The 24385-nt window shown below is 39.5% G+C and overlaps 1 protein-coding gene across 11 annotated transcripts in view; it reads right to left on the bottom strand.

Annotated features, from left to right (window-relative positions):
• rapgef2 (Rap guanine nucleotide exchange factor (GEF) 2) overlaps positions 1-24385 on the bottom strand; it is a 106515-nt gene that overhangs the window by 43141 nt on the left and 38989 nt on the right. For 7 of the 11 annotated variants that reach the window (XM_038698732.1, XM_038698733.1, XM_038698741.1 and 4 more), the window contains exons 4-7: positions 24199-24282; positions 13022-13097; positions 9706-9873; positions 2445-2462 (exon numbers count right to left, since the gene is read on the bottom strand). In XM_038698732.1, coding sequence (XP_038554660.1) covers positions 2445-2462; positions 9706-9873; positions 13022-13097; positions 24199-24282 — 346 coding nt within the window. Of the gene's footprint in view, positions 1-2444; positions 2463-9705; positions 9874-13021; positions 13098-17993; positions 18186-24198; positions 24283-24385 lie in introns of those variants that run through there. The other 4 variants (XM_038698737.1, XM_038698740.1, XM_038698742.1 and 1 more) reach the window with 2 other exon arrangements.

Here is a 24385-nt window from a genome sequence, read left to right as displayed (position 1 = left end):
TAATCTTTAACAGTTCATCAAATTGTACAACTTTATGTAAGTGGACATTAGATCTAGCTGGTTTTATTCTCTATTTTATTGAAACATACTCATGGCCAATATCAGTAGTAACCCAGTGTTACATATGTTTAATTACAACAATATTATGTATATGTTTAATAAATAACTAGTGTTTCGAATTGAACTAAAAACTCCAAACCACTGTGAGCACAGTCTTTCATCATGCTCTCATCACTGTCTTTCTCAATATTAGGATGCATCCAGGGGACGGTGCACCCAACATGAAGCACGACATGTGTGCAAATTTTATTTTTAGACTCATACAAAACACATTTTAACCCTTACTTAACCAGACAAGCAGAATTAGCATGGTTATTAATATCTCAACAATCCCCTGCAGCATCCAGCATTGTCTAACACTAACTCAACATTGAACAGATGAAACAGTCCTGTTATCAATTGTTTAGAAAGCTTTTGATCAAATATAAGTGACACAAACAACAAAAAAACAGCGTACTTTGTTATCCTCGCCATGCAGGCTCATTACCATCGAAAATAAATGTGATCTGTCAAGCCTTCTGAAAATACTCAACTTTCAAAAAGGTCTTTGAATGTCAAAACTGACATGAAAAGCACATCAAATCCCAGTAAGTGTGTTCTGTAACACCGGTTGAGAAATGAACCACGGCCGGTTGTAAATGAGTAGTTAATTTTCCCAGTTGCAGAGGGCACATTTTTGGCTTGATTATCGAGTATAAGCGCTCCCAAAAATATCTGTTCTATTTCCATCAAAGCATTCTGTAGGATATTTGGCTATAAATAACTATAACCACATATTCTGCAGTTGCTATCTGTGCTGGGGAAGAGATACTTGGGTTCTAAATTCAAAGAAACAAAGGAAGACACTACAACTGAAAATAAAAATGCATATTCACTGTATTATATAGTATAGAAAATAAATTAACTACACTCTCTTTACATCAGTCATCATGACCATGTTCAATCAAGTCATCTCTAAGCTCTAGAGGTGAAACAATCGACGGAGAGAAAATTAACCGACAAATGTTTTAATGATTGATTAAGCAAAAATTGCAATTATTCACTTGTGCCTTCTCAAATCAGACTGAATTGAATATCTTTGGGTTTTGGACGGTTTGTCAGACAAAACAAGCAATTTCATCTCAGGTTGTGGGAAATTGTGATAGGCCTTTGTATTTTATGTCATTTTATGAACCCAATGATTGATATTGTTATTGATTGTATTATTTTGATAGATAAATCGATAATGAAATAATTATTTGTTGAAGCCCTAAAAATGCTCATCTAAATAATTCTGCACAAACTGAAGATGAAGGAATGCGGGAGGCAAGAAAGCGAGAGAGAGAAAAAAAGTGTACAATGAACCGTTTCTTCTTTTACCGCTGCAGTTCCTACACAATGTCTATTCAAAACTGAGGCTTTTGTATCTCTGCACAGCTGAAGCAGAGCAGGTTGTCACAAAGGACAGCTCTAAAAATAGGAGCTCGGCTTTTCTGTGGCCGAGAGTGGCAGGTTTGTTCTCCCTGCTCTCGCATTTCTCAGCAGGTCTGACTGCTCAACACCTTGAGCCCTGATCTTTTCAACCTCTTGCTTGCAACCATTTCTGCTTGGCCACTGCAGGACTTCACTGTGATTCAATACAGAGATATGATATGTAGGCTACCGCTTCCAGACTTATAGGGGGAAGGGTGATACCTTTATAACTAAAGTCCATGCAGCAAATCTGGTTGATGCATTTCTAAATAGCTGTGTTATATTTGGATAAATGTCAAACACTTAGCACATTAACATCTCCATTAGCATAGCATCTCAACAGCAAGGCAAGACCCAACAGAACCACACCTACATAGCAGGGATAATATTAATCCATAGAGCCTAAAGACAGTCGATGCCATTATCGAGCACATCATCAGAGAGGGACAGTGTTTGTGATACCATGCACCTAAATGAGCTCTATTGTTGCCATTATCTCAGTTTACAGGCCCACAAGCTCTACCAGAGTGATGTTTATCACTTCTCTGTCATCACCCGGCAACTCGATGGGGTCCATTCTGAACCAAGCATGCTAATTTTTCCGATCAAAAACAGGATAATAATGGAAACAGAATACGGAGCATTTTTATCAGGGCTGTTTTATAAGAATTCAATTCATGTTGCTGTAGATGTTGTGGTAATACAATTGCAGGCTTCCTTCTTTCCTTTTATCAGCCTCCATGCCAGCAAATGGAAGGTATTTATTAAGGAAGTCTACCACCAGCTACAGATACGACAAATGGGGAACAGACACAGATAAACCCCCCCAGCAGAAACATAAACACAGACAGCTATAAAATGCAGGAAAGCAGAACACACACACACTCACATATAGTAAACACAACAGACAACACTGTTAATACATACGGTACCTGAGGTTTATTGCATTCCTGGGAGCCAGGTTAAAGGAGACAGCCATGAAAAGAAGCAGAGGAGATGAAAGTTATCAAACTTGCCACTTGCCAGTTGAGGATGTGAGTGAAAGCTGCAGTGACAGGTTAAAATGTAGCGTTCTGGATCAAACTGAGAAAGTATTTCCATGTTAGAAAGAGACTGAAAGTAGCTGCATGCAACTGCTTCTGCATCTTTAAAAAACATGAGTCCTAAAACTTTCTTTTCACCCAGTGAGAATAAAAACTACAACTAGTTTCACTTGCTACATTCATTTCTATGAAAACCAGTGACGTCAATGTTCAAGGTATAGGTTTATTTGTACTGAAAACCAAGATTATATCAACCTCCTGGCAAAATCTTTTTCAGTGTTCTGGGACTTAACAGCTTAATACATTTTCAAGGTGAAAATTCAACTTTCTCAGTGCTCTTAGCCAAGGACAGGTAGGGAACACACAGACACGCACATTATTATTCTGTCGTGCACACACATATTTCCATTCAGCATGCCTGCAGATTACAGAACAGATCGCTTCAACATCTGAACCTCTTCATGCAGGACATTTTCAACCTCCAAAAACACAACAAGACTCTAATTATGAAGTGCTATGTGTAGAGGTTTTAAAAATTACCTTCTTTTCCAAATTAACTTTGAAACCTTTGGTACTATCACCTCAGACGCATGGTGGAGAAAGCTCTGAGCCTCTGTCTCATTCCAGCAGTTATAGTGTTAGCTATTGTCAGACTACACTTCAGTCTGTTGATATGTGATGCAGAGAACATTGCTTGATATGCAGAAACCTTCTTATTTTTAGTTATGTGCATAATACATTTAAATGGAATAATTTTAGTGTGCCTGAAACAAATAGTGGTCGATTAGTAGATTATTTATTATTTCATTTTCCACTGTTACCTGACATATTATAGGCCAGATAGAGAAATAGAAAAAAATAATGATTAATTCATTATTAAAAGACAATAATCGTTAGTTGCAGTAGGTCTTCTTCACTTTTTGCCTGTTTATACATGAACAAAATCACCACATTAAAGTAAAGAGATTGTATTTTTTGCTACATATAGCAAGATAATACTGTGCACTTTACTTGCTTATGCTAACACTAGCTTCACAAGCAGGATGAGCTACCTCAATAAAAAAAATCTATTACTGAAGAAGTAGTTCAGTAAATACACTTATTTTCTCATGTCTAAATATTAAGCTGGAAGACTGGAAACGGGGGGAAACCGTTTGCCTGGCCTTGTACAACCCTAAATTGTTGCGTTTACACTGTAATTTTAGAAGGGATTAACCGAGTTATAACATGTAAATTAGTGAGCTTTATACATGCTAGTAGGCAGATACTGCTGCCTTTGGGCACCCTAGGCTAGCTATTTCCCCATCTTTCAAGTATTTATACTAAGCTAACCAAACCAGCTGCTGGCTCTAGCTTTTTATTGAACAGATATGAGAGTAGACAAGTGAAGCTGTGCTATAAGCAAACCACATTCATTTCCACCCTGTGGCACAGGATGAAAGATTTATTTCAGAAGCCTGTGTGGGGCCAATCTTTGCATTCATGTATTGCAATTACACTGGTGTAAAGGCATCGTGTACATGCACTAAACATTTTGTACTCAAGAGTTCTCAAACATACATAAGGAAGTGATGAGGTAATCTGCCTTATCTGCAACAACTTCCCTTCCATATATGTCTTAAAAGTAGTCAGTATGAGTGAGCAATGTCACTGTCAAGGACACTCCAACAGAGCACATGATTGCTGATGGACAATTTGACTATTGCAGGGACTAAACCTGTGACCTTCTGATTACAGGGCGGCCTTGCTAACCACCAGGCCGCCCGGGTGGAGGAAAAGAGTAAAAGGAGTATTGATTGTCTGCCTCCTGCTGCTTGTATAATTATAGAACAGCTGTTTGGGGCCTTGGATGCCCTACTGGCCACAGAGTAAACCCAGAGGAGGAATATTACTCATCTGCTCAGAGAGTTTGGGGTGTCTGAGGGGGGTGTGCAAAAGTTTAAAAGTAAGCAGAGGAGAGGAGAAACAGAGGACAAAAGGTAATGGAGATATTGAAAATGATCATACTTTGTTGTGGATAAAATTAAGCGTGTAAAGTTCAGTAAACATGAGGCTTTAACGGCAGCCGAATCATGTGTGTGCGTGTGAATGTATGACAGGTTAACAGCACAAATGGCTGTTGATATTAGAGGAAGAGATAGAGTGTGTGAGATAAAGTGCAAAATGAGAGAGATTATGAGACGGAGATAGTGTGTGTGTGACAACAGAGAGGCTGATGCTAGAAATAACTGGTGTCCATTCTGAATAAGGCACCCGAGTGTTAACTGTTCCGAACAGGAGACATGTGTTGAATCCTAAACACTGTCATCTATGGAAGCAGAAATGTATTTTTATATATCTATCTTAATCCTCTGACATTTAAATTCTTGGATCTTTGCCTCTAATGATGGCAAATTACAAATTTAAACTCAAACCACAGCTGTGTTCCTTTTCAGGCATTTTAGATGAGAGCATCAGCTCTATTTCAAAAGTAAAATGTGTCACAATATTTCCCATAATGAGCTAATTATAAATGGAACAAGAGCATAACATCCTGGAGATAAAACTTAGCTCATAGTAATCAGAGATAAAGCTAAAAAAAACTGAAGAGGCCTATCTTACATCATACCTTAATTTATGTTTAGTAGTAGATGTGGTCTTTGAGTCTGACAATAAATTTGACCAGCACATAAGAAGTGAAGCCAAAACTGCCATCTTTCGCCAGAAATATTGCAAAGGTTAGTCTGTTCCTCTGAAACACTAATGCTTGCTCACACACAAAAAGCCTGCATTATTGTAATGAACAAGTATCTGAGCCTCAAAAAAAGACAGTGCTAACAACCGCTAGTCCTGACATCCCTTCTGAACCTGAAAGTGGCTAACATGAACACAATGTCACACTTAATAATAATATAGTGAAAACAAAATGGAAATTCATTTGTACTCTTATCCATCTTAAAGACTACAACAAAAGCTCAAGTTGAAGCATTTATTAGTTCTTCGGGCTCTGAATCAGCCTTACAAGGGACCAATGACTTAGATCCCATAAAATCCAAAAGAATACTATTCAATGTTAATTCTCTTTCGCATAAGTCCTCCAAGTGATAGTAATTGTCCAGATAGATCCAAAGGAAGCCATTCATTTGCATGAATATTGGTCTAAGGCGAGACTGTTTAATTGCATGTTCATGAAATAATTTGCATTATGTTTGAACCCTGAGAGCCAAACAATCTTCACTTCATACAGATAATAGGTCTGCTTCAGATGGTGGTGGAGAGTGGAAGCCGGGGGGTAGCTTTGTGTGTGTGTGTGTGTGTGTGTGTGTGTGTGTGTGTGTGTGTGTGTGTGTGTGTGTGTGTGTGTGTGTCAGCACTCCCAGTGGGAGTTTCACCACTAGGTTAGCATTACATTTATATTTTAGGTATTAAGCTGGCATTCTCCAGAGTAACTTACAAAGGCTGAGCATGTTCACTGTGTTGCTCAGACAACAGCTGTCACAGACACCCTGCCCACTGCAGGGATCAAACCTGTGACCAATACGTTACAGAACAATCTCTCTTTAACAATTAAGGCCAAGCATTAGCTATATCAGGACTTACTGCATTACTAAGAACGGTGGCTGGTATAAATATCTCAACTGAAATAACCTAATCATTAAATAGCAAATATTTTTTTTTATCTCTTTTGCCTTTCTGGTAGCAATAACTTGAGAGCTTTTTTTTAATGAATTTCTTCAAATGCAGCATCGTTAAAGTGAAGTGGTGAAAAGTAACTCAGTACATTTGCTTAAGTGTTGTAACTTGGTATAATTTTGAGGTACTTGTGCACCCTAGTAGCTCACCTGGTAAAGCACATAACACTTAATAGTCCATACCACAGAGGCCCGGGTTCAAGTCCAGCCTGGGCCCTTTGCATTGTTACAGAATAAACTAACCAACAGTATAGTTAAAATTAATCTATCAGCTACAACAATAAAATGAGTAATAGTAATCAAATATTATACAACTGACAAGAGCCATAATGAGTACCCATACTTTGTATACTTTAAGCAAATTTATGTGATAATAATTTTACTTGTGAAGGAGAATTTTGTAGATTGTGGTATTATTGAATACTATATAGTATACTAAAACCACCATTGTTTATTCTTTAGACTATCAAAGGTATCAGGATTGTCCTTTCTATAACATGAATTAAGGTAGAATACTGCTTAAAAAACCACAGCTGAAACAACTGGTTGATTAATCAGTCAACAGAAATTAAACAACAATTTTGATAAACGATTAATAGTTTAAGTCACTTGTCAAGCAAAAATGCTAATCAATCACTGGTTCCTGCTTCTCAAATGATGCGTCTTTTCTCTGTAAACTGAATATCTTTAAGTTTAATGTAAGTGGCATTTTTCACTATCTTATGTCATTTTATGGATTAAACAATCAAAAAACAGAGTAATCAACAAAATTAAGCTTAAGTAAATAAAACAGATTTGTTTACAGTTTTTCTCTGTTGAAATCTTCATATCAGAATCTTCTGATATTCTTGTACCTAGTCTTTCATAGGAGTGACTAAGCTGAATAAAAACCTTGCCTGTCGGAGAAATTTCCTTTCTTCAATCCCAAGTTTCTCGTCGGTGTATTTCTTACCTCCTAAATATGCCTCAGGGAAGGAGGGAGGAAAATCTGAACGGTGACTGGCATTCTAAATGCTGCAGATTAGCTTGCTATGTCAGATTAGCATCCGCCCAGATACAGCTTCTCTGACGCTCTGCTCCCCTCCACCTCTCTGTCAGCAGCAGCAGCGGCGGCACTGCGCTCTTGCTAAGTTAGCTCCCTTCCCTACTGTACTTCTAAGTGCACTCGAGCACAGCCCATTTGGGACTGCTGGTTGCCATGGCACCAGCTCCATCCTTCCCACAGGAATGGTACTAGAGCGAGGGGAGTTGAGTGTGTGACGGGAGATGTCGGGCCATGAGAAAGTTCAGTGCAGTCTTTTGAAACTAAAACACAGCAAGTCTAAATTTAGGAAACAGGGTGGGGCTGGAGGGAGGCAGGAGGAACATGACGTCTGCCGCAATTTAAGCGTGATTGTTTCATAGTGTTTCAAGGAGTACTGGGTACACTGACAGAACCCCCAAGGGAGCGTCAGGAATGAAAGGAATGCAGTGAAATTGTGGAAACAGGAAAAACTGTGTGTAACAACTGCATGCTGGGTATTTGCATCATTAGTGTGAACATGCTTTGCTTCCTATTCCCAGGAAAAGAAAGCACAGAGGGGAGAAAGCTGGTTCAACAAAATGGGCAACTAACTCTTCCTCTGGAGTCGAATCTGGCACTGCGATTGGATGAGGCTTTCCTTTGTCGGGGCCCCAAACCACATTTCTGCTTTCATTTTTCATAGTCAGCGTGATCTAAACTATCCTCCATAATACAGATTTTGTTGATTTGTCCAGCCTCTAACATGCTGAAACAGTATTTAATTGGAAGAAGTACTGTTTAAGCACTGTATAAAATGAACATTTAGTACTGGTGAAAAAAAAGTCTATTAACAGCAGCCCTACTGTTGAGTCTGTAAATGAAAGTTTATAAGAATGGAACAGCTGTAAGACCCGTGTAACTAGGCACCATCTGACCCCGAGAGTGATTTTCCCCCCTAACTCTCTCTTCCTGTTCTATTTTCTCTCTCTCCACAGAACTTATGTAAAAAAAAAAAAAAATTAAATCACAATATAGTCATATTATGTACTGCAAAAAAGCATGTACATTTTAAACCAATCAAGTAAATCAATTAGTTTCACAGATTTCCTTCATGTAAATGAATTCATTGTGCTATAATGACAAAACTTCACATTTTCCAGGTTAACCTCTGAAACAAGTGAACAAGTGTTTCATTAAATGTTTGACAGTCAACTTGTTGGGTGCATGTTGTGTGCTCTGCATTAAAACCATACTGGTACTGAGATGCATCAGGAGACAGGGTGCTGTACAGTGCTTTAAAACAGTGGTTTCCAACCTTGCTTGTGACCCCTTCATGTAAACTTTAAACCATGCCTGCTTGTGACCCCTCGTCACAGGTCAAGATTTGTGAGCAGTACAATTTAGGCTAAGTGAGTTTCCGTAATTCAAGGCAAGAGAATGTAAAGCTGTACACTACTTCACAAGACAGAGGCAAATATTAGCAAAAAGTCCCAAAAAACTGAAAGAATTTTAAATAATGGAATTTAGTTTTTTTTTTTTTATTATTATTATTATTATTTTCTAAAACAAAAATCGTCATGCAACTCCCTAGATTCATCTCAGCCCAGTCCCCAGGTCGGGAACCACCTCTTTAAAAACAAAAGACTACTTCCTTTCTCTTGATTCAATGATCATCAAACAGAAGCATGCATTTGAGAAAGTTTCATTCTCCATGGCACACTTCAACTGTAGATCCAAGGACCTATATGACCATATGAAAAGGTGACAAATAATTTGCTTTGGAATATGCTGACAATCATTTTCGTAACTGCAGAGACAACTTAAGGCAAGTGTTAAAGTAATGCATTAGTGAGGAGTGTGTTAAGCTGCAAATGCTGGGTGAAAAAGTGATAAAAACATGAAATAAAACTCACTAAAGAAGAGTATTCTGACAACCACCAGAAGCATAAAGAGACAGACTTTCGACGAGGCAGGTATAGCGCAGAGAATCTACAAGATACTCAAAGAACTACAAAACATTTATTAAAGAGAGGGTTGATCAACACACTAAAGCCAGCAGAAGCTACAAACATTGCACACAAATGTAGGAACTCTATTCTAGCAAGGACGGGTAAAACAACAATCAAAAACTACAGGAAGGAAAGCTCAGTGCAAAGATTAGGAAAAAGGGTTCAAAGTGCACCCGGTGGGAACAGGAGTGCCCTTCCCTAGGACACAAGACATCAAAACACATCAACCTACAACCGAGTGTCAGCTAAGGCCATCAAACAGACAGAAATCACAAAGTTGGTTTAACAGGGAACATAATTTTCAGCAACAATCTGAAGCAAGACAGCACAACAGGTTCTGAAGAAGCAGCACGATACACAAGCAGAGCACAACACGGCAACAGAGCGACACTGAAGCCGCCTTTGGGCGCACAGCGATCCACCGCAGCGAGGGTAAACACAAAACTGTAGCTGAGGGTGCAACTCACCGTGTGGTATCCCCGGGCTATGGGTGGCTTTCCGGTGGGGTACGGATCCACTGTGTCGATGATTGTCTGCCTCTCCCCTTTCTGGTTGATCTTCCGAAAGCGCCGACGGGACTGTCTGTGCGAGGCTTGTCGCTGAAAGTATTCCTCATTTTCATCCATATAGTCCACCTAGAAATGACAGGGAGGGAGGGAGACATAGAGAAGGGGGAGTGACTGTCTTCATCTTTATTCACACCCTCCCCCAATACCCCCTCCAAAAACCACACACACACTCATCCCAAACACCCCACCCTCCAATACTCCAGCTCCGATTCCTCCACCTACTCCTCCTCCTCCCTGCCTCCCGCCCCTATCATTGCGTAAAAATAGAAGTGCGTGTGGGCTGCACGATGCACACCTACGTCAAAGGGTGCTCACAACACAAAAAGAGAGACAGAGAGAGAAAGAAACCCAGGGTTGAGACAGGAATTTGGAGTGAGGAAGGGAGATAGAGAGCGATGGTGAGTAACTTGATTGACAGACAGTGATGAACAGAGATGGAGTCTGAGGGAGTGAAAGAAAAAGCAGATGAAATAGTCTCAACTCTCTGTCTGTCTGTCTGTCTGTCTCTTATTAACCACAATGAAATTACACGTTAAAACAAGATAAAAATCCATGTTTCCATTTTTAATGAAATGGAAGAAGGGAAAAAAAAAATTCCAAGTGGAAACTGGCACAGGATGTCTCTTCAACATAGCAAGCAGTGAAGTCATGTCGACCAGTTTTCTGATGTATTTTTGGTTAAATGCTACTTAAATGGGAGCAATCTGTTGACTGGCGGCTTTGGGTCAAGTTGGAATGACATATTTATATTTCATTTTTCTTCTTCTTTTTTACTTTGGACCCATTCCTCCTCCCCTCTCACTTGCTACTTTCACTGCGGCTTCACATTTCACAGCGCTCAGCCTTTGGGATTACACCACTAAAATCTCTCTCTGCCGTACCAAGTGCTGCCATGACAACGACAGGGGAGCTGTGTGTGAGTGAGAGCATAAGTGTGTCTAATTGCAAATCTCTGAGAAGTGTGTATGTGTGTGTACAGTACGGACACGTGAGCGGCTTATTTTTTCTTTTTCTTTTGACATATTGGTCTCTTTGCTCATGTTTGCTACTACAGGTCTGCATGTGTGCATCTTTCTGTGTGTTGCTCAAACTTGTAGCAGAGGGGGTATGCCATGTGTATCTATATTCCAGCAGCACAAAACCCTACTCAATAATTATAGGGTGGGCTGGCACCTATTTTAGCAAAAAGGGTAAGGCCAGAAAGTGTCTGCAGCGAGCAGAGCAGAGGGTGTTATTACTGAGGGACTTGTGTGGAGCTGATACAGGCTCAGTTAACAGATGCCCCCCCATCTATGATGCACATTCACTAAGACACAGCAATTATAGCATGTGAAAGGGAGATCATAGAGATGTCCTGTGACTGCAGCAGCACCAATCAGTTATTATATGTTGAGAAGATGTGGGTAATGTTTAATGCCTTCCTTTAAAAAAAAAAAAAGGTGGCAAAGGGTGGATTTGTACATGCTAGAAATGGTGGAGAGTGAGCGTGTAGGTGTGATTTTAAGGTGGCAGTATCCTATCCTAGAAACCAAATTAACCCTTAGCGGTGGACAAATAGTTAGTCAGCAATCAAAATGGTGTGACGTATTGGCTTTATTTGCACAGTTTTTCTGGCCAAAGTACTCAAACTATTTGCACAGCTATGTTCACTGCCCCTCAACACACTGTTGCATGCAACTGCTCAACAAAATATTGTTATTCATGCATGTCCTGTCACCTGTGCGTTCACAATTTAATATTTTCTTTGACAGAAATACCGTCCTCTTTCAACCTGAATTTCAGAATTCAATAGACTATAAAAACTACATTTTTCCGTATTATCTTATACTGTATACCTGTGAGGGTTCATCACAATCATTCAGTTGATACAAAGTTGTCTTAAGGTTAAGTTCAAGATGTCTCCCTGCTCAGTAGAAGGGGTTCTTGAATTCTAACTGTTTATTACAAGTATTTATCCCTAGAGCTGAAACAATATACAGTGGACAGTGTGTCACAAAGTTTATAAAGTTTTCCCTAACTCAGATTTTGTAAGGGAGTCTGGGGCGAAATTGCAACCACCTAAATTACTCGTGCAGGTTTTGCTCTGGAGAGCACAGATCTGATCTCAATGAGGATAACAAGAACACGTTAAAAATACCAGGCGTAAACACAAACAATTCTGGATACAGATCAAATTTTAATACCAAATGGCTTGGTCGGGCAAACAGGCTTAAAGAAACTATTTTCTGACATTTTATAGCCATGAACGAATTAGTGAAGAACATAAAATAACTATCAATAGATCAATTGATAGTTGCAGCTTTATTTATCCCTGTGATACGTTTTTGATAAGTGCATGTAACTCTATAGGTGGATATGAGATTAAAGAGAGTAATTGCAGTACTCCTCTCCATGAAAAGTTATAACTGAAGAAAGATTTTGAACAAGAATGACAAAACATACTTAAAACAAAAATTCCTGCCCAGTTTAGATTCAACTGATCTACAGGACTCATCTGATCTACAGATGACTGCTTCTACATCATGCTTCTGTGCTGCTCTGAGGTGGGAATGATTTGTTCTAAAGAACTTCTATTGTGAGCCAACATCTGATCGACCGTGAAACTTTGTCAGAGTTTCTACCAGCCTTGGACTTGAAAAACCCCACAGATGCTGGATTTCAGCAAAGACACAGTGGCATACAGCTGTGCCAACACTGTGATAAAATGTCAATAGGAGGAATTTACACAAATTAGTACAAAACACCACAGGACCAACTTTCAATGATGTTATTGCAAATTATAGCTGTTGTAGGTAATGTAGGTATGGCCTGAATAAGGGATCGTTACATCAGTGATGAAAGGTGAATGCAGTTTGCACTTGTTACGATATAAAAGAGTTTGACAGCATAAGCGGTAACTGAAGTGTGCTATGATTTATATGAAGGCAGGTTTACAAAAATACGAGTTAGGTGTTTGGATCTGAAGTGGTAGAAAATTATCATTTGGGTGGTAAAATGTGAGAAAGTTCTCTCACACTGCTTCTCTCACACTGCTGATGTATCGTATTATTTCCCTTTATCTGTGGTTGAATAAGAGGAAAATCTTTGTCGAAATAAAAATTCCCAATCTATTTTGTGCATCTTTAGAGGTGTGTATGAGGTTGAGTGCGTACGTGTATGTGTGAGGTAATGCCTTTGACACTTGCGTGCTAAAAGTCTGAAAAATGGGACTCACCACAATCATCTCTGAGGGTTCCAGGACGATGCACTCACATCCACGTCGCAGGCTGCCTGCTGATCGCTTCCCAAAACTATAGAGAAAAAGAAATAAATTGATAAAATGATTAACTTACAAAAGTGGAGCAGTCTAGTATAGGTTGTTCCTCTGTACAATGTGTAAATTGTATATTTCTTTTGAGTTTTGACTCTCGTAGTGAGAAGCAAGAAGCACGGACACATCCCTTAAATGTCCGTGTAAGTCTATAGGTAACTCTCTGCCCATATTTTAAATATGCAGTATGGAATTGAACAGAGCAGCATTTAATGGACAGTTTCTCCATTCAGCTGTTACCACTCCCACCTGAAGGGAAACACCCGCCTCTGGAAAAGTCCACTTTCATGACGTCACAATTTGTACAGTATGCCTTGCTCCGATAATGAGGGGGGGACTGGGGAATATTAAAAGCAGCAGAGACCAAAATGTCTCAAAGAAGGGCAGCAGCCACGGAAATTCTGAGCATGAGGAGATCCAACTTGTGGGTTTGATGAAGAATGCAGCCTTTGTCCCAGCACCAGTCCTCAATGTAGAGACACAAGGACCTCCTTGTTTGTTATTTTTAACATCTTTTGATAGAGAATGTGGCCCACATCTTGTTGGTTTGCTGATTGTTTTGTAAGATAAACTCAAGTGACTCTAAAAGAACAGGCCGCTGTCGAGTTTGTGTGCCTGCCTCATGTTGTGCGTAGTTATTTTGCATTATTTAGATTCACTCGCTGGTATTTTATACCAGCAAGTGGGACATTCCTCTTTAAATTTACATTGAGTCAAGGTGGCTGAAAGCTAAAAACTTGTATTTATTCATAATTTTGAGAGCTTTAGACAACAGACAATTATAAAAAAAAATGTTTTTTTTTGAGCAGAAACAATAAATACCTACTTTATCAATGGCTGGTGGACAAAAAATTAATCTTTAACAATGTTAATAATCGATTGATTGGTGGAGTAATTGTTTTAAGAAAAAAAGGGTTAGATTCACTGTATCAATCTTTTAAAAAGTAAATATTTTATAGTTTTCTTCTTCTACGGTAGTAAACCTTTGGGTTTTGGACTGTTGGTCGACATTAAACAACTGAGCTTTAATTAGATTATTTTCATATAAAATAGTTGATTGACAAACTTAACTATGTGGCTGAAACAAAGTGAGTAACTCCAGGTGTAGACAGTTCTCCTCAGAGTACACAGTGGAGTCACCAGTGAGTAGTGATTAGTGGCAACCTGCACTGAGGCTGTGGAGGTGGAAGCTTTCATCAATCACACCAACAGGTGCGGACCTCAGGCATAGCTTGGCCTAAATGCTTTGGAGCCCTGGGCTTGTGGCTACATGTTAGTACAGCTTGGTCAGGTTGGAAAATAAATACCAGCAAACTGCAGAGAGCTAGGGCTACTCTCTCTACCTGCTGCCACTCTGCCAAAGAGCAAATTATGATTTTTTTGGGGTGCCTTAATTTTCTAAAAGTCAATTTGCTTGCTTAGCTTTTCTCTTTCTGCCTCTTTTCACACACCAGCCTTTGTTGGTTTTTGTGTTTTTTCCACTTTTGTCAGCCGTTCTGTTGTTTTCTGCCACTTCTGCAATTTTACTTGACTCATTTGTCAACTTTCTGATGCCTCTTGAACAACAGTTTGTCAGTTAACTCCACATGATGCACAGTTAACTACTGCTGAGAAGCAAAGACAACACTGAGTGACTGGTTGAACCAAAATAAGCTGAGTGAATAAAGGCAGTGAGGGGGTTAATGCTGATGGTTGCTGTTTGCTTTGCCTGAGCCTCAGTTTAATGCGTTTTAACTCTGCTTGTATCCCCGACATACACAAGCCTGAATTCCACCACAGGGCCAAACAGAGCTACAGCATGGAGAGCTTACACAGTATTTTCGTACACATTCTTACAAGAAGACAAACACTGTAATTCTTTTGCAACTTATTTCTAGCAAAGATGATTTGTTAGCTGGGCAGCAGCTTCAGAGAAACGAACGAATGCTTTTGATCTAGTTTTACAGACATTTGGAGTCGGTACCAGCTCTGATCCTGTTGAGCCTACCTTGGCTGGCTCTACTGTGGAAAAGGGAGTAGTGATTCCACCCATTGCGCATCACAAAACACGTTAGGCCACCAAATGCAAACACCAAAGTGACATGTTCAATCATGTTCCTCCATTACATTCCTAACATTAGTAATCCTATCCTCCATTTTGCAGGAGGCAAATGCCACTGGCAATGCAAGATATTAAAGAGGGGATTATGGAAGTGGGGAGTGCGGGCGTGGGAGGGTTTTTTTTTAACACAAAGTGTCTTGTTTGGAGATTAAAGCCTCCACTGCTGTATGACTAGTCCTGAGCAAATATAAAGTACAAGATCTGCTGTGTAGGTCAATGTATATTAGACAACAAATGTAATATGTGTAAAACAAACATTTGTTTCTCCTAGTGAATGTTTTGTTCCATTAGGGTGCGGGCATCTCTGCAGCAATCAACACTGTCACACAGCAAAGTTTGACCGTGCAAATATTATAAGCTTTTATTAGCTCTACAAATGATGCCGAAGTACTGTATCTGCACAATCTACTTGCTATAAATAATTCAGCACCAAGGAATCCAGGTCTACAAGATGATGTAAGGTTTGTGCTTTCCTTCCCGAGAACTACAGCATGTGTTGGCCGACAAACTCACAAAACCAGATAAGAGGATAAAAAAGATAACAAAGGTGCCAGATGCTTTAACCCATTTTTAAACAGAGCAAAGCACAAAGCAAAGATGATTGGTGACATGTTTTCTACACCAAAATGCTGTGCGACTTCACTTTATTGTCCCTTCAAGGGGAATTCACCCTGTAGAAGACATTACCAATAGAGAACAGACAACATAACATGCATTGCATAAATACATTAACAGCTTAATACCACATTCATGTCATATTGGAGTTAACATAATTACCCGTTTCTGATTTGTAAACATCAATGTGAACATCTAAGTTGTAATTAGGACCAGGAAACTCATTTTTCTGAAAACTCAATATTGACACTTTCAAATATGGAAGTGCCTAAAATCCAAACAAACATAGCTGCCTCATGTCAGTCAAAGTATGTTTGACATTGTCAATTCAGAGTATTTTATAACCCTCCCACGGCCAACTCTACAATCATACAACTGCCCTATTGTCTGGTTAATTTAATTTAAATAATCATACAGGTTATTGCAAATCAAGTTCAACTTCAAGTATTTTAATGTTAACTGGCAAATTAGTACCAAGATGAAAACAGGTTGTTAAAAGGTCTTCCACTGTTCCTATTTGTTGCCATCAGGCACTTTGTATGAGCTGGTTTCAGACAGGCAGGCCAGTATCTCAATTTCAAATTGAACCCTGAAGCTTTTTATCAGTTGACTGACTGACATCTCCCCTGCCACAGCGGCCTCGCATCCGCCCCCCCACCCCCATTATACAACAAGCCTGGGCGTCTGGAATGTCATTCCACATGCATCGCCAGCCTTTCACTCTGCGAGCCTGGCAGCCCACCGCCAAAGCCTCAGATCCATTCTGCCGTCTGACTGAACCAATGCAACCCCTAATCTACACTCCTGGTCTGAGCTGGAAGAGGGTGGAAGGATGGGGGGTTCCTCACTCCGTTAAGCCGTTTAACTGAGTAAGTGGGGAGAGGGTACATCAGCTTTTTTAACCCACCAGACCCTTAAGAAGGACAAAGATTAAACTCCCCAGTTATGCAAGACTTTAGACCCAGCACAGAAGGAGGAAAAGGGAGGTCAGAGGAAGGAGAGGATGTGAGTCTCAAGAGTGATTATCCATGGCTGTTAAGTCAATTATAATCTCTATAAACAGATATGAATGAAGAATCTGTAAGTAAGATTTTGGTATCAGAAAAAATCTGGTTCGTGTTTGCTGTCCGAGTAGTGTTGACCAATCAAGTTTGAGTGGGGTTTGGGTGCACGCAGGTAAAAAAAATCCATGTGGAAAGCAAAAGCGGAGCAACACATTGGCCGAAGTGCAATCTTAGAACCCACTGGCTACCTTTTGACGCTGATTTAGCTTTTTACCAATCTCAGAGAGTAGCTTTATAAAAATGTTTCTGCTTTCAAATCGCAAATCAGACTATTAACAATGACCAGCGCACAGAAAAGGAAGCCTTGGCCCAGACAGCCATTATCCAGATATCCGCTGGCTACACCGGAAGCCCAGAAATATTGGCCATTGCCCCCAGAGGCTAAATCGTTATCAGATGAAAGCCGATGACTTCCGAGACTGAGTCAATGAATCCAGACTTGTTCACCAACATCATCTCAGAGCTGCACTGAACCCGCCAACCACTTCTCACCTGGCAAACATAAACAGAATTCTTTGGAGTAACAGCGTGACCACACAACGCACATACCCCCAAACCTTTGCCCCGCCACTTCTGAAATAGAAGCTGAAGCCAATGCCAAGAATGTGCGATTGACTCGTGACTTTTGCTTCCCGAAATACAACTTCACTGACATTGTAATGGCAGAGAGAAAGAGAAAAGGGCACTGAAGTAGAGAGTTTAGAGAGAGATTGAATAGGCTAGCCGCTGCACAATGTATAAAACTTTTCCAAGACATATCAATCAATCATAGCTGCATCTATCATCCATTTTTAACATATTCTCTCCACAGCAGGATCTTTGTTTTGGTTTCAAAGTTTCCAAAAGTCTTCTCTAACCCACCAGACATGAAGAACACACACCCCCTTTTACTGGCAGCACACACTGCACACTGACAAATCCAAAATAACATCAAAGTCATGTTTCACATTCCAGACTTGAAGGTTTTACTGCAACCAGCTCCTGACTCAGAGGGGAGTTAGATTTTAAATTACAGCCAAAAACACAGGAGTTTCTAGGCAGAGTGTTTTTTGAGCCATATACAGGAGTTAAGTGCTGCTCTAGTCTGGACACTCACCCCAGACACTGCTCCCAGAGTGACACTACCACCTGATAAGATAAGAGGATCTCTCCTTCTAAAATATCCTCCGGTCGTTAGTCCACAGTCAGTCCGATGAACATGTTCCAAGTCCTGACACTTTGGCGTGACTGCAGCATATCGTCCTTTGCACACTCTAGTACTGCTGTCTGAGATTTGTGTGTGAGAATGGGAGTGTGTGGCTTTGAAAGTGTGTGGATCAGCCTCTGCCCAAATGGCTCTGCCCCCTTTCTTTCTCTCTCTCTCTCTCTCTCTCTCTCTCTCTCTCTCTCTCCATCTCTGTGTAATGTGGTGCATTGACCACAGCCAGCATTCCAGCGTACGACTCACTTCCTGTTACAAGTGAGTGAGAGGGTGGAGTCTGTGTCTGTGTTATGGAGGGGAGGGGAGGTGTGGACAGCTTATGTCTTCCCATTTTGGTAAAAGTTACTCATGCACTTAAATAATAAAAAAATTAAATAAAATCAAGACATCTTTTATCATGAATTCTGCAGAAATAAATAGAGTTGGACAGGTTTGACTGAAATTTCTAGTTATCACATGCAGAATCTATAATTTATAAAGTTAATCCTTGTAAGTAATAATTTTACTGAACTCATTAAATTAAGATGTGGACTGATTTATTACCCTGGTACCAGTGCACATTTGAATCACTGTCACAAAAAGAGAAACTTTTTTTTTTTTTTTTTTAAATGCTCTAAAAGGAGGAAAACAATTCTCGTTGCTTGCACAATCTGTTTTGACATGACTGTAAACACATTTCAACATCCCTAGGGTCACAAATCTCACTACTCAAGTGACCGCATACATTTTCAAACTAGGTAGCAAAAACATGAAATTTGCAGTTAAAATAAGCGTTGTTTTAATCCAAGTGAGGAGTAAAAATCCCCTTTCAAGCTTATTACGGTCTTGTGAGCCTCCACAGAACATTCAGAGCAATACCGTAAAGAGATGAGTAAGATCTGTATTTGCGCAATTAGGGAATAAATGATTACTGGATCAGTATGTCATCAACAGTCACAGATACGTCTGTCTGGGCTGCTGCTGGCTGTCAAGAAATGAGCTGTACTGACCTTTTCTCCCAGCAGTTCATACTAACAACAGCAATGAGGTATATTTCCACTAACTGGCTGCTTATATTAAATGGATTCAGTTAAGAGTTGTGGTTAGCTTATATATGGCTGATGCAGGATGGAGGAGAGGTTAAAAAAGTATATGAAAGTTAGGAGCTCCACACAGTGGCATATTCTTGAAACTATATCAAAACCTCTCTCAACATGTTCATTACACAGCATTTGAAAATGGAGATCCACACACATAAATGTTGCTGTTTGGGTGAAAAGTGCTACTAAGACAGCTATTTCTTTTACACGCTTTGCCAAATTTAAAGTGTTAAAGTGTATATATTTTAGGTGTTCTGTCCATTGCACAACAACAGAGTTACGCAACTTATTTTAGAAATAAATTCTAAATAACTCTATATTTGCAACTTTTCTCAAGGTAATTTCAAACCCCCACCACCAACAATTCTTGGTCAAATTTTATTGTATTTGAAATCCAGAAAATCATACTTAATTTACATAAACATGACAATTAATGCCAAGATTAGACTACACATTATCAGCCTGAAAATGGACCGACCGACAGACGTCAAGTGCAACAATTGCTTGTTTTTAATCCCATTTAGAGTGTTATAGTGCAACCACCTACAAAAATACTAGCGAGTCCATTTTTTTGCAAACATGTTCAATGACATAGAACAATAAAAGCACAGCGTGCTCTTTCAACTTTACACATTGAAGCAAAAGAACAATGTTTTATTTCATATCAGTGAACCTGAAACCCTCAAGTCAGGAGCATACCAAATGTTTTCTACTTATGGCTACTATGTCACTCACTGCACACGTGTTTGTATACTACACACCCACCCTTTTTGTTTTTCTATCAAATGGGAAGGCAAAAGAAACCAAAAAGTGCAAAGTGTAAAGATTTATAATATTTTTACATCTTACTCTATCAATTGAGGGTTTATTTCAACCAAACCGGAGTTGGTGATTGTTGGAACAGTGTAAAGAACAATTTTGGTCTGAGCTATATTATCAGACTATTACTTCTCGATGCGCAAGTAGTAGAACACCGGACAGGCCATGGCTAGCATGCAAACTTCCACAGATATGCAACACAATACATAGACATCTTTGACATAACGCCAGAACTGTTAATTCACATTCTGTTGATAATGTTTTAAACTAAAAGTCTGGCCATTTCTTACACATTGTATCTTTAAACATTTGTTGTTGGTGCTGTTCGGTATGTCATGAAAGATGGCAACTATGATTGCCTCTGCCATGCTTCTCACGGCAAAAATTAATCACTCTATGATCTAATCTAACAAAAATCATTATCATGTAGCATGACCTTGGCGTAACTAGGATTTACAGATTTCCTTTGATTACACGCTGTATATAGCATGTGTTTCTACAGGTTTTAAACCTGTGTTACCTATTTAGCAAGATTTATTTATTTGGGTTGTATTGTATTTCACACTGGCCTCTGGGTTAAAGAAGGCACAGAGCTCCAGCTTCTTCACTTAAGAACTGAGTTATTCCTCTTCCCCTGGATCACATCTCACTACAGCGACCAGTGAGGGGAGGGGAAAAGAGAGAGAGAAGCACTGAGAGAATGATGGAAGCGTATCAGGTTTTCAGTCTTGCTGCCAGTGTAGATAGGAACTGCCATTTCTGGGCAGGGCCTGTCTGAAACCCAATTCCACCACATCTTTAAAAGCTTCAGGAAGTCCCGCTGGACTTCATTCAGTTCCTCGTGTCACAACCAATTCCCCCTTCAACGCATTTTGCCCTTACCATTTCTCCTTTTTTTCCCCTCCTTGTCAGTATAGCCATTTAAAAAAAAATTAATGACAGAAAAAAATCCAAGTATGAAGGACGGAAATGAAATGACAAAACCCACAGCAAGGGTTTATGCTTTAGGAGGCATCTAATGCAGAAAAGCTTGAACACATAAACAAGCATTCAATATTTAAACATGTCACTTATGATAACATGGACACACCTGTTGTAGCAGGAAGCATGACAGTTAAGCATCCTACTGTGATGTCATAAGGCTTCAAGTTAAAGTGACAGTCTGATACCACTCTGACAATAAATACCTACTCTGGCACTGTTACTACAGTCCTTTTTGAATTGAAAATGTACACTCCTTCAAGTGATGAGTAAGTTTCAATGCGTTTCATTTTGAATGTTTCATTTTAAAAACATCTTGTCAGTGGGGAAATAGGTTTTAATACGGCACCCATATACCATGGGCAGCAGAAGAGGCGAAGAATAATAATATGGTGCTAACAATAGAATTGGTCAGTTCTCAATAAATAGAATGTCTGCATCTTATATATTCAAATTAATTATATCTACAACAACCAATTACAACACGCCAGATGTTCAACCAACCAATCAGCACATAGTCCATAGAAGAGGTTTGATACGTTAATTGGTAAAATGTATCTTTATACAGGTAAATGAGTTTGTGATTATATTGTGATGTGGACCATCACAATATCACCTCACACTTTTGCTTCTGACAGGGGACAGTCGATATTTAAACGATTGACACAAAGAGGTCGCTTGTCAAGAAAATGTCAAAATTTCAACAAACAGCCAATGCTGTAATTTTTTTCTAATGGGCTATTGACTGCATGTCTACAGTAAACGCAGAGGTCCTGTTGTTTCTTTGCCATTAGTGTCAGTTTGCACTTTGTTGATCTAGCTGTTGTTATGCTCTTTAACATGGTTCAATGACAAATTATTATTATATTGTGACTTAAGTGATTCTGCCTGAGAGTGCTTAATGTGCAGTTTGTGCATCAATTTAGTACATTTGGCAGAAACAATACAATATTGTGAAATGCAGTTGGCATCACGACAAACAAAGTGAGCTAATTACCAACCTTATACAGCGCCATGAAGCAGAGTGGATCCCTACACAGGCTTTCTTGCAACATATGCTTAGTAAACATTTTCAGAGCCCTCTGACTGTAGTCGGGCATTAAGTTTAATCTGCCAATACCTGCAAATCCCCCTCCGGCATCCCACACACACACTCTTTCACCTTGTCAAAACTGAAAAGGTTATATTTAAGATGGGAGCAGCTTTTTTGGCATATTTCCGATCGAGTATTCCACTTTAAATGCCTCCCACGTTTATGTGAATCCAGAGAATGACCACAGCCGACCCCCGCAGTACTGCTGGGACAGCTCTGCTCCACGGGCTAAAGTGTCGGCCCAGAGCTCTGAGTGGCTGTAGGTGTGTGTTATGCAAGCCTAATGGATGAAAAGATCATTGTTTCCAAGACGCCCACAGAGATGGTACATGCAACAGATCCATTTGTGAAATCACAGCTTTTTAACATTTAGGTCTTGGCTTCAGAGATGGTGATCACTGCTGTGAGCTGATGGCTGAGGGCTGGAGAGGGGGACATGAATCTTAAGTCCTCTGAAGGTGTTGCAGATACTAAAGGCTTTTTTAAACACACTATAATGTAGCTGTATGAAACTTAAAAGACATCTCTGTGTTTATTAAGGTAAAGTATTTGCCAGCAATTATAATCCTATGACAACATATTTTATATTGTTCTGCTTTATTATATTATCATTCATTTTCTGTTTATACATCAGACCCCACTTATGAGCTCAAACGGGTGGACACACATATCTACATCAGAGGTCACCAACTGGTGGACCATGGTCCAGATCCGGACCCAGCCGCTGTCCTCTCCGGACCCCCGATTTATTATTGAGAATTACTACCTCGTGACGAAGCGTTTCTCGTTTTAACCAGCACACAGCTTTTCTAGCATTTACTTTACTGGTTTAGCGGCACAGGAAACTCACAGCCCAATTGCATGTTCCAATCGTCTCATGTGATGCTGATAAGCATTGCGGATTGAGTCTGCGAGTGAGATACACCAGAGATGTTTTGGAAACACCCAGGCAGAGAGGAGACAAGAGAAAAGAGATTTCACACGGATTGTAATCAAGAATGTACAGATTCTTACATGTACATTCTTCCCACGGGCAGTTCAAAACCAGAATATCTCATATATCTCCAATCCTAGCCAGAGCTCACGTTTCTCACTGAACAAGAGAAAGTAGAGAAGTGGTATATAAGAGGGAATGAAAGAAAAGAGGAGGTATTAAAGCTGTTCATTTGTTAAGATGTGTTGAGTGTTTATTATAAAATTGGTTGAGACTACACTTACTTAAATTAGTTCATTTGCAAAGTACTTTCATTTAAGATCTAGTGAAGGACGGACTATTGTGTAAGGTACCAAGAATGAGGACTGAGGCAGGAAAGGAGTCTGTCTTACCATGGCCCTTCGTCCTGGAATGAACTTCAGTCTAGGCTTAAGATTGGCGCGCTAATTTCCTTGCTGACGGGCATATGCACTTGTTTTTAATTAATGGTAGGTAGATCTCTACATTTAGTCCATATTTCGTTTGTTTATTTATTTTAAACTCTTTAAATTGCATTTTTGTCTATGTAAATATTTTGTAAACTTTGTGTAAATCTGTACTGTATTTTAATTTACGTAATGTATTGTTTTTTTAGCTCATGGTTGAAAAATTGTGTTTTATTTGTGCTATACAGGACTCCCTTGTAAAAGAGACTGTGTCTCAATGGGACATTTCCTGTTTAAATAAAGGCTTCTATATAAATTTAGAATTTATTATTACAGTAGTTATTATTTATTTTCTCTCCAGTTTGATGTGAATACTGACAATAAATGTTGTTGAAATATTATTTGACTTGATAGACACTTGGTAACTAAAAACATATGTTGATACGACTATACTATATATAACGCTTAACCTGAAGTGTTGGAACATATTTCTATGGGAGTAAATGTGTTCTGATGTAGAATTTGAACGTTTAAAGGAGAATGGTCTGTGGTTTAACAGGAAGTTTAGTGTCTGTTAATAAGAGAGGAAACAAACTTTTTTGAGAAAGTACAAATTAAAACTGTCTCTCTCTTGCCAGTCCAGGATTAGCTTTTTATCTCTCTTTGTGACTGTTCTAAATAGACTTTGAAGGCAGGAAGCTGCTCACATATTAGTGCCAAGATCAAGCTTTCAAACGGTGCCATGAATCAAAATGGCTGATGATCCTACCTGCTTCTGGGCAGGAACATGGACTCCTTGATGAAGACAGAGCCAGACAACAGGATGTACCAGCAGCTTCCAATGTCGTCAGGGCTGGTAGACAGAAGAGAGAGACAATTAGCACAAATACCACAGACTACAATGGGGATGGCCAAAATATGATGACACTGAACAGTGAAAAGAACAAGGAATTGTG

The sequence above is a fragment of the Micropterus salmoides genome, unplaced genomic scaffold (genome assembly GCF_014851395.1).
Source record: "Micropterus salmoides isolate LMB-PRFRI ecotype aquatic unplaced genomic scaffold, ASM1485139v1 Ms_hic_scaffold_5, whole genome shotgun sequence".
Taxonomy (NCBI): Eukaryota; Metazoa; Chordata; class Actinopteri; order Centrarchiformes; family Centrarchidae; genus Micropterus; species Micropterus salmoides.
This window is presented reverse-complemented; position numbering and strand designations above follow the sequence as displayed.